Source organism: Macaca thibetana, chromosome 15 (genome assembly GCF_024542745.1).
Source record: "Macaca thibetana thibetana isolate TM-01 chromosome 15, ASM2454274v1, whole genome shotgun sequence".
NCBI classification, from domain to species: domain Eukaryota; kingdom Metazoa; phylum Chordata; class Mammalia; order Primates; family Cercopithecidae; genus Macaca; species Macaca thibetana.
Genome location: NC_065592.1, coordinates 47,649,290 through 47,665,064, shown reverse-complemented (window position 1 = coordinate 47,665,064; position 15,775 = coordinate 47,649,290). Strand labels below are relative to the sequence as shown.

The 15,775-nt window shown below is 45.9% G+C and overlaps 2 protein-coding genes across 2 annotated transcripts in view; both read left to right on the top strand.

Annotated features, from left to right (window-relative positions):
• CHMP5 (charged multivesicular body protein 5) overlaps positions 1-15,775 on the top strand; it is a 297,689-nt gene that overhangs the window by 203,051 nt on the left and 78,863 nt on the right. The gene's annotated exons all lie outside the window — the stretch shown is intronic.
• LOC126937390 (echinoderm microtubule-associated protein-like 2) lies at positions 7,888-9,894 on the top strand. The gene is given in 2 exon segments (XM_050760765.1): positions 7,888-8,783; positions 8,786-9,894. Coding segments are annotated over 2 exon segments (1,950 nt in total). The 5' UTR covers positions 7,888-7,916; the 3' UTR covers positions 9,869-9,894.

Below are 15,775 nucleotides of genomic sequence, written 5' to 3'. Positions count from 1 at the left end.
TCTGATGAATGGCAAATGGTGTTTCACATTGTTCCAAATAGTCAGCAAACAGCTTTTGAATCCCTACTTTGTACCATACTCCATAGGATGCCATCTGTTTGCACAAACAGAAGAAAAATATGTGCACTCCTAAAAAGGTAGGAGCCATCTGTGCTCTCACAGAGGTGTACAGAGAGGGTTATATAGATTCAGAAAGGAAGAAGTTAATTTCACCTGGAGAAGCAAGGAAGGTTCCTGGGGATGGGGGTGATGTTAGACCTGAACCTGGAACAAGGTCTGCAAATGCATCCCAAGTGTGCTGTTTCCCCTACACACACACACAATCTGTGTGTCTCTGGTGGATTTTTGCAAACTGATCCTTTTACTTTTTACTCTTTAGACTTGTGAGTGAGGTTTGTGAATGGAGAACAGTGGATGGTGTGGCTGAGAAAATAGGTTGAAGCAAACCTGGATTAGGATTTTGTCAGGCTAAGGAATGTGGGCTCAGGCCTGCAGAGGGAGAGGGACTTGCATAGCTGTGTTCAGGAAGACATTCTGGCAGCAGCGCACAGGGAGGGCTGGGGTGGAAGGCAGGCAGACCAGTCAGACGTCTGTCCCAGGCAACAAGTGACGAGGCCTCCTCGGAGCTCCTGCCACACTTGGCTGAAACATCTGTTCAACACTCATCCCACTGTCTCTCTTGGAGCTGCCTTTTGACAGCATGACAGCCCCACAAGCCTGCGGGTTCCCCACACACCAAAAGACAGCAGGAACTGTTTGTGGCCCCAGGCCTGACATGGTTCTTGGCAGGTGCTCATTATATATTTGTGGAGTTACTGAATAGGGCAGTGAAAAAAGCACAAGAGGCATACAGAGAAGGGCACCGATTTCCGGGATAACATCCTGTTTAGCAAGCGCAGTTCCCGAGGCCTGGGCATTGACACAGCTGTCTTTTGGTGTGTGTGGAGAAGTAGAGGCATGTGCAGGCAGCTCAGGCGGAGCAGGAGCCATAGCTCCCTCCAGTTGGAGTGGGAACTACTGTCATTCTATGTGTGTGTGTGTGCATGTGTATGTGTGTCTCAGAGACGGGCTTGGACAAAGTGTTTGGCTCTTCAGAGAGACCTGGACAGACAGATGGGAGACTTCGTGACTTACTATCCTAAGATGTCTTAAGAGGTATATTAAAACTCTCCTTTTTTTGTTTTGTTTTTTCATGAGACAGGGGGTCTCACTATGTTGCCCAGGCTGGATTCGAACTGCTGGGCTAAAGCGATCCTCCCACTTCAGCCTCCCAAGCAGCTGGGGTTCAGGCACATGCCATTGCACCCAGCAAAAGCTCTTTTTTGGTTGCAAATGAGTAGAAACTCAACACAAGCAAGCTTAGGGAAATTTGGATATTTATTGGCTGGCCCATAGGATGCATTTGCGGGTAGCTGGAACCAGCAATTTCAACAATGCCAGACTCTAGCATCTGCTTGTCTCTCCACCCATTAGCCTCATTCTTGCAGCTTGGCTTCCTCAAGGCTGGAAACACGGCAGCCAGTAGCCTGGGTCTCACGTTTGAGAGCTTCCTCACCCAAGAGGCGCCAAAAGCTTCCTTTCTCAAGTCCCAATGTCAAAAGTCCCAGGAAAGGACTCTGGTTGACTCTCTTTGTGTCAGGGACCTGCCCTTGGCCTAGGACTAAGAACAGTAGATAAAGAAGCAGGGTTATGTAAGAAGGAAATATCTTCCACCAAAACCTCATTATTGGGGTGGGGAAAGGAGCATTTTCCAAAGGCCTCTGTCCTTTACTTATGTTAATTTGCAAAACTCCAATGGGTATTACCATTGTAATCTTTATTATCCTTGAGAATTATTACCTCAGAAAACCAAGGCACAGAGAAGGTTAAGCAACTGCCATAGATCACCCAATTAATAAATGACTAGAACTTTTTTTTTTTTTGAGATAGAGTCTTGCTCTGTCACCCAGGCTGAAGTGCAATGGTGCAATCTCGGCTTACTGCAACCTCTGTCTCCCGGATTCAAGCCATTCTTCTGACTCAGCCTCCAAAGTAGCTGGGATTACAGACATGCGCCACCACACCCAGCTAACTTTTGTATTTTTAGTAGAGTCGGGTTTTCATCATGTTGGCTAGGCTGGTCTTGAACTCCTGACCTCAGGTGTTCCACCTGCCTTGGCCTCCCAAAGTGCTGGGATTACAGGCGTGAGCCATCGCGCCTGGCCAAATGGCTAGGGTTTGATAAATGGCTAGCTAATAAATGGTTAGGCATTGATGGAGTTCGGAGTTGAATTCATTCAATTGAGCTTCCCCTATATCTTCCTGTTGTGTTATAGTGCCTATTCACTATGGGAGGGAAAAAAGCAAGGTGCAGGGATGTGAGGAAGGGACAAAGATAATTCTCCTAGAAAAATCCAAGGGCTGGACTGAGGAGCCTGTGGGAAGTGATTGATTCAGTGTCACCAGGGGAATCAGGAATAAGAAACCCCACCACCCATCAATCTCATTGGAGAGATCTGAAAAGGGAAATTTCTTGCAAACTTCATCTTTCTTCCATCTTAACTTACTTAAAGTAAAATTTGATGAAGCCAAGAAAAGCAAATAAAAGAACAATGAGGTCCCATTTTCACCTATTAAAAATTTAAGCAGGAATATAATAGTCGTGCTGGCAGGGGTGGGGAAATGGCTTGCTTCTAAATGGTTGGTGACAAGATAAAGTGGTCCAACATGTGAAAAACTATTTGATCATGAGGGTTAAGAGCTACAAAAACTTTCTTTACCTTTGACCCAGTAATCTTACTTTTTAGAAACAACTCCTGGAGTCACAAAATAAAATGCAATTAGTGTCGTGTGCAAGAGATACATCTAAAACAGTGTTCCTCAGAAAGAGCGAAAGTAAAAGGACAGGAAAAAATAGAAAACAAAAATAAATGCTGTACATGCAAATACATGCAGCAAGAAAACAGAGGTTACTGCCGGGCGCGGTGGCTCACACCTGTAATTCCAGTACTTTCGGAGGCCGAGGGGGGCAGATCACCTGAGGTCGGGAATTCAAGACCAGCCTGGCCAACATGGAGAAACCCCGTCTCTACTAAAAATACAAAATTAGCTGGGTGTTGTGGCGCACGCCTATAATCCCAGCTACTTGGGAGGCTGAGGCAGGAGAATCGCTTGAACCCGGGAGGTGGAGGTTGCAGTGAGCCGAGATTGCACCATTGCACTCCAGCCTGGGCAACAAGAATGAAACTCTGTCTCAGAAAAAAAAAGAAAAAGAAAACAGAGCTTACAATGTTAATATCAGACATGGCTGAATTCACCAAAAAAAGAGAAAAATCAGAAAACAAGACACAGAAGAACACCTTGTAATGATAAAAGCTGAAAGCTATGATGAAGATGTTATACATTTTTATGCATAAAATAATATAGCATCAGAATTCATAAAGCAAAAAATGGGAAATACATGGAGAAATAGATATATAATAATGGAAGGAAATTTTAATTCATTTCCCTTAGCCCATGACTCATCAGTAAACCATACAGTAAGTAAGGCTATAGATGACTTGATTTGTTAATTAATAAGGTAGATTGAATTAAAATATATTAAACTTCAAGGTCAGGCTTGGTGGCTCTGGCCTGTAACCCCAGCACTTTGGGAGGCTGAGGTGGGTGGATTGCTTGAGCCCAGGAGTTTGAGACCAGCCTGGGAAACATGGTGAAACCCTGTTCTACAAAAAAATACAAAAATTAGCTGGGCATGGTGGCACCACTGTGCCGTGACACCCTCAGGGGGTCTACATGGGCAGCAGCAACTCCATATCCTTTGGTGTGTTTTTCCTCCTGCACCTGGCAGATGGCACCCTTCATGCCTGATAACTTAATCAACTAATTCATTAATCCGTGACAGACCTGTCAACAATTACAAAAATAGCTCTAGAGAAACATGCAAAAATGCAGTGAGGGCCCAGGAAGAGGAGCATCTAAGCCTCACTGCCTTGGAGCTGGACTTTGAGTGAGTAGGAAAATGACTTGGGGCTGAAGAAAGGAAAAGGAGTTTAGAGTAGAGCTTGAGGCCCCTGCAGCTTCTTGTAAGGCTGAACCACTATTTCCCCCATGGCCATGCCCAGTGGCTGGAACACAGCAACTATGAACCTCCTCTAGAGGGTTCTCTGCAAATCCTCCTCTCTGCCTCAGCCTTCCCAGCCTTAAATCATTGGTCAGAGCTTTTTCCTTAAGGAGCACTGAGATTTGCCAGAGTCCTAGAGTAAGCAGTAATGGAGCAGAAATTAGGAGCCAAATGAGTTATAGTCCTAGCTTTTCTATTCTTAACTCCTGGGCTTTTATGGAGCTCTTAGGGTTGAGCTGCATTTTAAAAGCCCACACATGGAACACATGGTGGGTATAAGTGACTCACCATTAGAAAAAATTAAGTTAGGGCCCCAAGTCATGGCTGACACTAGAATAAATTCCAGATGGCTTAAAGATTTGAATGTAAAACATGAAATCGTAAAAATAGTAAAATAAGAAAATAGGTGAATATTTATAATTTTGGAAGGGAGGGAGAGTACAGAAGATCATTTTAAGTTTAACACCAAAGGCAGATAAGAAAGAAAAGATTGACAGCAGTGCAAAAAAAGTCCTGCACCAGAAGGCTATTTCAAAAGTGCAAAAATAAAAGTAGAAATAGAGTTAAGAAAGAACTGTACCCTAATGTTAGAGTTATTGGATACAAAGAAAAGAGGGACTTGGGCTACTTATTGGGGTGGTTAATTGAGCAACCGTATCTAGAGTATTTGTGTCAACTATCCCCTTACTTCCGACACTTGTACTAATCAGCCAGCTGCAGTGGAGATTTTCTCCACACCAAGCCAGCGAATGCCCCAGTAAGAAACTGGATATGCTCAAAGACACGATGGGTTCTCTTCTTCCCGACATACATCCCCCATGTATTTGTCCAATCAACACATTCTTCTTCCCACAAAGTTACTTTCTTTTTTTTTCCCTTTTTCTTTTTCTAGTTAGAGACAGTATCTCACTATGTTGTCCAGGTTGGTCTCAAACTCCTGAGCTCAAGTGATTCTCCTGTCTCAGCTTCCTTAGTAGCTGAGATTATGAGCACGCTACTGGCCCAGAACCTCCCACAAAATTACGACATTCAGGCTCAGGAAACAGAACAGATGAGAACAGGAATGCACTAGATTCATACAGTGACTCATACCTGTAATCCCAGCATTATTGTAATCCCTCATAGCTGTAATTCCAGCACTTTGGGAGGCTAAGATAGGAGGGCCACTTAAGCCTGGGATGTCGAGGCTGCAGTGAGCCATGATTATGTCACTGCACTCCAGCCTGGGTAACAGAATAAGACCCTGTCTCAAAATAATAATAGTAATAATAATGCACAATTTAAAAATGAACAAACAGATTGGGCACGGTGGCTACCACTTGTAATTCCAGTACTTTAGGAGGCCGAGGTGGGCGGACCACAAGGTCAGGAGATCGAGACCATCCTGGCTAACACAGTGAAACCCTGTCTCCACTAAAAAAAAAAAAAAAAAAAAAAAAAAAAAAAAAAAAATTAGCCGGGCTTGGTGGCACGCACCTGTAGTCCCAGCTACTCAGGAGGCTGAGGCAGCAGAAATGCTTGAACTCGGGAGGCAGAGGTTGCGGTGAGCCAAGATCGCACCACTGCACTCCAGCCTGGCAACAAAGCGTTACTCCGTCTCAAAAACAAAAACAAAAGCAAAAAACACAAATATCTATAGTTACTAAGCGATTGGGTAAAATTAACACTGTGAAACAGAGCCATCAAAATCCATCTGTAGGCTGGGTGCAGTGGCTCACACTTGTAATCCCAGCACTTTGGGAAGCCAAGGTGGGAGGATCGCTTGAGCTCAGGAGTTTGCAAACAGCCTGGGCAACATAGGGAGATCCCATTTTTACAATTCTTTTTTTTTTTTTTAATTAGCCAGGTGTGGTGGCACACACCTCTAGTCTCAGCTATTCAGGAGGCTGAAGTAGAAGGGTCACTTGATCTCAGGAGTTTGAGACTGCAGTGAGCCACAGTCTCACCACTGCACTCTAGTCTGGGTGACAGAGTGAGACCCTGTCTCAAAAATGAAAAATTAAAAATCCACTGTGGGAAACCAGAATATGCCATCCCAAAACATGCCACTTTGATGTAAGGATTATTTTGAGTTGAAGGCACTTGAGAAGATTTACAAAGATAAAGACCCGCTGTATCAGGAAAGACAAAAGTTAACCATCAGAGACAACTTTAGAGCTTAACAACCTGGAGATGGCACCAAAGGAATCTACATAGCAAGCTCTACTGAATAGCCTGTAACTGCCATTTATTTGCTGTTCCACAATTTGCTGCCCTTAGAAATTCAATGTCCTTGTCCCTTGTCTTGCCACTTCTCTAAAAATTACTGTTCTTTGCTGAAGATGCTATATGAGCTGGAATTCCAAGCCATCTCTTTGAGGCCTATTAATTCCCTGGGTATTTCCCATGTGTATATGAAATATACATGCTAATACACTCATTTGTTTTTCTCTTGTTAATCTGTCTTTTGTTATAGGGGTTCATTCCAACTAAGAATTTATAAGAGTTGCTGAAAAAATTAATTTTAGTTCCCTACACTGCCATCTGAAAAACAAACACCTAAGAATGAGAATTAATGAGTACTTACAGAGCAAGGCTTTAGATTAAGCATAGTTAATATCTCGACAAGATATGTGAAAAGATATTTCATTTACTAAAAGGAATTAAGCCAGGCATGGTAGCTCACACCTATCATCCTAGCACTTTGGGAGGCCAAGGTAGGAGAATTGCTTGAGTCTGGGAGTTTGAGACCAGCCTGGGCAACATAGCAAGACTCTATCTCTACAAAAAATTTAAAAATTATCTGGGTGTGGTGGTGTGTGCCTGTAGTTCCAACTAGTCAGGAGGCTGAGGTAGAAGGATCACTGGAGCCCAGGAGTTTGAGGGTGCAGTGAGCTCTGATCTTGCCACTGCACTTCAGCCTAGGTTACAGAGCGAGATCCTGTCTCAAAATAAATTAAAAAATAGAATGAACTAAATATTGATTTAGAATTCAGTTTCCCAAATAAAAATTCAAGGGGCTTAATAACAAAATAGATTCAGCTGAAGAGTGAAAAATAGAGTTGAAAGATCAAGCAGCTAGGAAATTCAGGAGACTAAAAAACAGCCAGGTGTGGTGGCTCACGCCTGTAATCCCAACACTTTGTGAGTCTGAGGCGGGCAGATCACCTGAGGCTGGAAGTTCAAGACCAGCCTGGCCAACATGGCAAAACTGTCTCACTAAAAATTAAAATTAGCTAGGCATGGTGGTGCATTCCTGTAACCCCAGCTACTTGGGAGGCTGAGGCATGAGAATTGCTTGAACCCGGGAGGCGGAGGTTGCAGTGAGCCAAGATTACACCACTACACTCCAGCCTATCTCAAAAAAAAAAAAAAAAGAAATTCTCATAAAATGTAGTTCGAAAGAACAGAAGTGAGAAGTATAAAAGAAAAATTAGGAAGTATGGAGGATGAATCCAGAAGTTCTATCATACTATTTAACAGGAATTCCAGCATAAGAAAACAGAGGAAATGGAGGGGAAAAAATAAAGAAATAAATAATGAAATATTTTCTGGAGGTGAAAAAACACAAAAGCTTTCACATTGAAAGGACCCCCTGAAGACCAAGAAGAATAAACAAAACAAAACAAAAAAGACCTACACCCAGATTAACTATGATTAAATTTCAGAATACCAAACATGAAGGAAATACCAAGCAACTTTGTTTTATTCCCTTACATTTGTAAGTGAATTTTTCTAGGAAGAGAATTCACAACAATTATTCAATTCTCAAGTAAGTAACCAAAAGTAAAGTTTAAGAACCACTGCCCTCCCTGAAGCTCCGCCAGCCGCCGCCATGAGTAGCTTTGGAGCTGGCAAAACCAAAGAATTTATCTTCAGTGTGGAGGATGGCTCCGTGAAAATGTTCCTGAGGGTCCGCCCTGTGCCCATGCTGATCCCAGATGAGCTGGCACCCACCTATAGCCTGGACGCACGCTCGGAGCTGCCTTCTTGCCGGCTCAAGCTGGACTGGGTCTATGGCTACCGTGGCCGAGACTGCCGGGCCAACCTTTATTTGCTGCCCTCCGGGGAGACAGTGTACTTTGTGGCCTTCGTGGCTGTGCTATACAGCGTGGAGGAGCAGAGGCAGCGACACTACCTGGGACACAACAATGACATCAAATGCTTGGCCATCCACCCGGATATGGTCACCATCGCCACAGGACAGGTGGCGGGCACCACTAAGGAAGGGAAGCCGCTGCCACCCCACGTGCGCATCTGGGACTCAGTTTCCCTCTCCACCTTACACGTGCTGGGCTTGGGGGTGTTTGACAGAGCCGTGTGCTGTGTGGGCTTCTCCAAATCTAATGGGGGCAACCTGCTGTGCGCAGTAGATGAATCCAATGATCACATGCTCTCGGTGTGGGACTGGGCCAAGGAGACCAAGGTGGTGGATGTTAAGTGCTCCAACGAGGCTGTATTGGTGGCCACCTTCCACCCCACGGACCCCACTGTGCTTATCACCTGCAGGAAAACTCACATCTACTTCTGGACCTTGGAGGGGGGCAGCTTGAGCAAGCGGCAAGGCCTCTTTGAGAAACATGAGAAATCGAAGTATGTGCTGTGTGTGACCTTTTTGGAAGGTGGCGACGTGGTCACGGGGGACTCTGGGGGGAACCTCTATGTTTGGGGCAAAGGTGGGAACCGTATCACACAGACGGTGCGCTGGGCGCCCATGACGGTGGCGTGTTTGGGCTCTGCGCCCTGCGGGACGGGACGCTGGTGTCCGGAGGGGGCCGTGATCGGCAGGTGGTCCTCTGAGGTTCTGACGACAGCAAGCTGCAGGAAGTGGAGGTCCCCGAGGACTTTGGCCCTGTGCGCACTGTGGCAGAGGGCCACGGAGACACACTGTACGTGGGGACCACCCGCAATTCCATCCTGCAGGGCTCCGTGCACACGGGCTTCTTGCTGCTGGTCCAGGGCCATGTGGAAGAGCTGTGGGGCCTGGCCACACACCCCAGTCAGGCCCAGTTTGTGACCTGCGGGCAGGATAAGCTGGTGCATCTGTGGAGCTCAGAGTCCCACCAGCCCCTGTGGAGCAGGATTATCGAGGACCCTGCCCGCTCAGCCGGCTTCCACCCCAGTGGCTCTGTCCTGGCTGTGGGTACAGCGACTGGCAGATGGCTGCTGCTGGACACGGAGACCCATGACCTGGTGGTTATCCACACAGACGGCAATGAACAGATCTCAGTGGTCAAATTATCCCCAGACGGGGCGTACCTGGCCGTGGGCTCCCACGACAACTTGGTGTACGTGTACACGGTGGACCAGGGCGGCCGCAAGGTCAGCCGCCTGGGCAAGTGCTCGGGCCATTCCAGTTTTATCACCCACCTGGATTGGGCCCAGGACAGCAGCTGCTTTGTCACCAACTCCGGGGACTATGAGATTCTGTATTGGGACCCGGCTACCTGTAAGCAGATCACCAGTGCAGATGCTGTGAGGAACGTGGAATGGGCCACAGCTACTTGTGTCCTGGGGTTTGGGGTGTTTGGGATCTGGTCCAAGGGGGCGGATGGCACTGATATCAACACTGTGGCCTGCTCCCATGATGGGAAGTTGCTGGCTTCAGCTGATGACTTTGGCAAAGTTCACCTGTTTAGCTACCCGTGCTGTCAGCCTCGAGCCCTCAGCCACAAGTACGGTGGACACAGCAGCCACGTGACAAATGTGGCCTTCTTGTGGGATGACAGCATGGCCCTGACCACGGGGGGCAAGGACACCAGTGTGCTACAGTGGCGGGTGGTCTGAGGCCAGGGAAGAGTCAGGTGTCAGGGCAGGAATTGTATTTTCGGGAGATGTCTATTGCCAAGTAGAGTAATATATACCCAGAGTATGTCTACTGCAGAGGGGTTTATGGGGGCGGAAGGGTAGACTGACAGAAGTCTCTATTTATCCGGGTGGGATGAGGGAATCACATTGCTTTGGGGATCCACTGGTGTTTGGTTTGGGGTGTTTTTTAAGTTTTTTCTTTTATATCATCCAGAAATAAAGACACGTGCACTATGGTGAAAAGAAAAAAAAAAAAAGAACCACTGCCCTCTATGAAGTCAGCTTCTCCAAGAAGGTTATCTGGAAAGAAGCTTAACCCCTAAGTGAGACCTTCCCCCAAAGGTTGCAAAGGTTGCTCCACACATCTAGTTCTGTTTACTCTTTTTTTTTTCTTCACACCTGAAGAAGGAAAGTTTAGCCACGCTCAAAACCTTACTGTCCTTAGTTCAGACAACACATTATTACACTTTCTTCTTTCTGGGAAAAACATGTGCAAAGATTTTCCCTCGGAAATGTGCCTGTTTTTAAAAGTCTCTAAAACTCAAGAGTGCTAGTATTTGCTACTCTGAAGATCTAGCCAGGAAAATGGGGGCAAAGGAAGGGCCATGAAAGCCCACTGTGTCCTTTTAGTGTTGGGGACCTGAAGACATGGGCCTGATCAGTGTACAAGGCCAGGACTGGGAGGCTGGAAACTTGGGTTAGAGCCCTGGCTCCACTACTTCCAACTGTGTCATCCAGGCCAATCCCTTTTACTATTTCCTTGTCAGTGAAATAGGAACATACTTGTTCTGTCTCTCAGAATAGTTCTGGGGCTAAGATGGTAAAACAATGAAGACACTCTCTGAGACCTCAAGTTCTAAACCAAGGGTCACTTAGGCAAGTGCCTTCCAGAGCCAGATAGCTAATGCAACTTTGTGAATTGGCCACATTAGAAAATGGTGGGGACCCACAAGTGATTTATGATATGGTTTGGCTGTCTCCCCACCCAAATCTTGTCTTATACTTCCCATATGTGGAGGGAGGGAGGTAATTGGATCATGGGGAGCAGTTTCCCCCATGCTGTTCTCATGATAGTGAGTGAGTTCTCACGAGATCTGATGGTTTTCTAAGCTTCTGGCATTTCCCCTGCTTGCACTTCTCTCTCCTGCCACCATGTGAAGAAGGTCCTTGCTTCCCCTTCACCTTCTGCCATGATTGTAAGTTTCCTGAGGCCTCCTCAGCCATGTGGAACTGTAAGTCAATTACACCTCTTTCCTTTATAAACTACTCAGTCTCGGGTATTTATTTATGGCAGTGTGAGAACGGACTACTACAATTCATTGTTGGACATGCTGAATCTAAGGTGCATACAGGGAAATATGGTATTTCTAAAGTATGCTCTAGGAACCTTAGTTCCAGGAGACATTAATATCCCAGGAAAAAAGGTGGGGGACTGTTGAGGGTTGTTCAGGTTCCCTAGAAAACAAAGCCTGGGGCAATGATTATATGCTGATGCTTTAAATGAAGGCACAAATCCAGAGCCCAAAGGGAGGGCTGGGAAATGATGCAAGATGCTTGGAGGAGCCAGAGGCTCCTGGCAGCAGCGGGCTAGCCACAGAACGCCAGAGTTGGCTGCAGTGGCAACAGTTAAGGAAATGCAAAAGGCTAGGATCTAGGACTTAGGCAGGCTAAGAGAACCTATGAAAACACATAGAATGTGTCCAACATAAATGTCAAACAAGATTAAGAAACTCTAGGTACTACATGCCCCCTCTTAGAAATCTGCAATGCATATTAGCACATTAACAGTTCTAGAAGTATCTCAACAAGGAAACCAATTTCATTCTATTTAATCCAGCATTTCCCAAGCTTATTTGACCGCAGAACCTTTCTTTCATGCACTGCTCATCTGTAGAACTCAGTTCTGGTCAGCTATGAATACTGGAATTTGGGGCTCAGGGAAGAGGATAGATTGTAGATATGAATTTGAGATTAATAGTGATTAAAACCAGGAGAATAAAGGAGATCATCCTGGAAGAGTTTCTAGAATGATCCTAAGCTTGAGTCCTGGCATACATCAATATTTAAGGGACAAACATGGGAAGAAGATCCTTGAAGAGAGAAAAGGGAGAAACCATTGTAGAATTAGGAGAATCAGAAACCATCACTCGGTAGTAATGATGGTTAATTTTAGGTGTCAACTTGACTGGATTAAAAAATTCCTAGAAATCTGGTAAAGCATTATTTTGGGATGTGTAAGTGTGTGAGTCTGAGTGAATTCGATGGAGAAGATCCACCCTTAATGTGGGCGGGCAGCATTCAATCTGCTGAGAACCCAGAGAACAAAAACAGAGAAAAGGTGAATGTGTTCATCTATCTGCTGGAACTGGGGTACACTGTTCCTCTCCTCTCCTTGGACAACAACTCGGGGGCTCCCCAACCTTTTGATTCCAGGACTTATACCAGAGGCCCCTGGGTTCTCAGGTCTGTGGCCTTAGACTGAGAATTATGCCTTCAGCTTGCCTGGTTCTGAGGCCTTTGGATTTGGATGGAGCCACACCACCAGCTTCCCTGGTTCTCCAGCTCGCAGACAACCTGTGGCAGGACTTCTCAGCCTCCATAATCATATGAGACAATCCCCCTAATGACTCTCCTCTCATATGTCAATGTAAACTAAAAATAAAATCCTAACCCCCCCAGCCCACTGAACAGATCCCCTCTTGGCCAAGGAGACACCAGAAAAACCTTAAAAATGGAGTTCCTGGTCATGACAGGATAGGTCAGACAAGCCTCATTATAACCCCACCTCTTTTGCAATGTAGACAGAACAACTGATCTGCATTAATATCAAAATTGAGACCATAAGGCTCACAGAATGGACTCTTTGTAGGAATAAGAGACCCGACAGGTCACCCTGACCCAGTGTGTTGTGTCTTGCTCTTGCAGCCCAACTCTGGCATAGCATCCCATGATGGTTAGCAGACTTCTTAACTAATGTATGTTAAAATTAAACCTAAACATTCCTTCATGCTGACTCCAAGATTTTAAACAAAGCCTTACTCCTTTACCCAAATGCAAATTAAAGAATCTCTCAATCTACTTACGACCTGCAAGCCCCCACTTCAAGATGTCCCACCCTTTTGGGCCAAACCAAAGTATAATCTCCATGTATTGATTTATGACTTTGCCTGTAACTTCTGCTTCCCCGAAATGTATAAAACAGAGTTGCATTCTGAATGCCTTGGGAGCACTTACTCGAGGCTCTGGGTTGGTGTTTTCCCCAGGCTGCAGTCACTCATACTGGCTCAAAATAAACCTCTTTAAAATATATTGTATATTACAGAGTTTTTTTTTCCCCATTGACAGTTTCTCTCTATAGATACAGATATAGATACAGTAGACATTGATATATATTGATTCTGTCTCTCTGGAGAACACTGACTAATACAATAGTTAAAGCAGAAAGGAATTTATGACCAGGTATACGTGAGCACAGGACACCCCAGGCTTGAGTTACTAAGAAATCCATCTTCCCAATCAGGCATTACCCTACAGCTTGTTAGAGATGTAAAATCTTATATGTCATGGCAGATCTACTGAATCAAAATCTGCATTTTATCTAGATTTTTCAGGCCATTCATATGAACATTAAAGTTTGAAAAGTTCTGGCTTACAATATTACTAGAGGGCTGGAGGAGTAGACTTAAAATGGAGCTTCCAGAAATAATTGCAGACCCTCAGAATCATCACGGGTCTGCCATCACTGATCATGAAAGAACCTGCCACCACTCCTGCCGCAGGAAGCTACTGGGCCAGAAACCAGTACTGGTTGGGGACTACAAAATCAATCCGCCACAATCCACATCAGCAAAACTAATGCCCTACCTGCATCCTCTCTCTCCACTTAACTTAGTTTCAGATTCAAGTCACATGCAAGTTTATAGAATGACAATTCCTAAAGCTCATTTGGAATGCCAGCTGCAACGGAGTCTAGGAAGTGTTGCATCCCAGCGCTAATGCACTGGAAGGAGATGGGAAGGGATGTTATGTGAACCAGTCCATAGAATCCACCATTGGTGGTGTTGTGGAAGCTCTAACATGGGCCTCTTGTTATCCCTCCATATCTGTTCTCCCCCTCATTCATGGTAATACAATTTTTAGCTAAATAAGGACTACATTTCCCAGCCTCTCTGCAGATAGATATGACCATGTGACTGAGTTTGGGTCAATAATATAAAAGTGGAGGCCAGGCGCTGTGGCTCATGCCTGTAATCCCAGCACTTTGGGAGGCCGAGGTAGGTGGATCACGAGGTCAGGAGATCAAGACCATCCTGGCTAACACGGTGAAACCCCGTCTCTACTAAAAATACAAAAAATTAGCCAGGTGTGGTGGTGGGCGCCTGTAGTCCCAGCTACTTGGGAGGCTGAGGCAGGAGAATGGCGTGAACCCGGGAGGCACAGCTTGCAGTGAGCCGAGATGGTGCCACTGCACTCCAGCCTGGGTGACAGAGCCAGACTCCATCTAAATAAATAAATAAATAAATAAAGTGGAAATGTCCCAGCACTTTGGGAGGCCAAGGCGGGTGGATCATGAGGTCAGGAGCTCGAGACCTGGCTAACACAGTGAAACCCTGTCTCTACTAAAAATACAAAAAAATTAACCAGGCGTGGTGGCACGTGTTTGTAATTCCAGCTACCTGGGAGGCTGAGGCAGGAGAATGGCGTGAACCTGAGAGGCAGAGGTTGCAGTGAGCTGAGATCACACCACTACACTCCAGCCTGGGCGACAGAGTGAGACTCTGACTCAAAAAAAAAAAAAAAAAAAAAAAAAAAAGGGCGGGGAGGGGAATGTCACATAGCAGCTTCTAGAATTCTTTGAGAGAAAGTAGGAGCATGTCTTTTACATTTGTCTTTTATCCTCCCTCCATTGTGCTGTTTGGAGCATGAGATGGAACCATCTTAGACTAGGAGGTTGAGGGCTACACCCTAGGAGCTGGCAGAGATTTGAGTTAGAAAGAACCTGAGGCCAGGTACAATGGCTCACATCTGTAATCCCAACATTTTAGGAGATGAAGGCGGGTGAATCGCTTGAGTCCAAGAGTTCGAGACCAGACTAGGCAACATGGCAAAACCCCATCTCTACTAGAAAAAAAAAAAAAAAATTAGTCGGGCACATGCCTATAGTCCCAAATACTTGGGAGGATGAGGCGGGATCGTTTGAGCCCAAGAGGTCAAGGCTGCAGAGAGCCATGATCACACCACTGCACTCCAGCCTGAGCAACAGAGCTAGACTTTGTCTCCAAAAAAAAAAAAAAAAGAGTATAATCAACAGGCAATAGCTGATAGAAAAAGTAAAGGCTGAGTAGTGGCCCCTGGATTTGGCCCCAAACTGTTGATGACATTAGCAAGAGCAGTTTCAGTGGAAGGGGCAGGGCAGAAGCTAGACTAGAGAGTGCTGGGGGAACGAGAATCAAAAAAGTAGAGGGAGCAAGTACTGTCAACCATTTTGAGCAGCATGACATGGTGGCCAGGAGACAGTGAAGGCTGTGGGCTCCATGGAGGGTTTTCCTGGCTTTTCTCTACTTTTAGGACCAGGGCAGACAGAGCAAGGGTGGCCTGGGATATCCAACGTCATTCAGTGTTGCAGCCCATCTGGTGGCCTTGGCCTTCATAATCCTGGAAATGCTGATGCTGTCTCAGAAACAAGGGGAGAGTGGGAACCCGGAATAGAAAACACGTCTGAAGAAAAGGAGGCTGGAGGATGATTTAGGCTCAGCCAGAGTAGATGCTGTTAAGTCCTTCCCTTTGGGCTGCTCCACACTGGGGTGCCTCTGGGCATCCTTCAGCGAGAGGCCCCTACCATCCCCTCCCTCCCTGCCTCTGGTGCTGCTGTGGCTGCATCCCAGG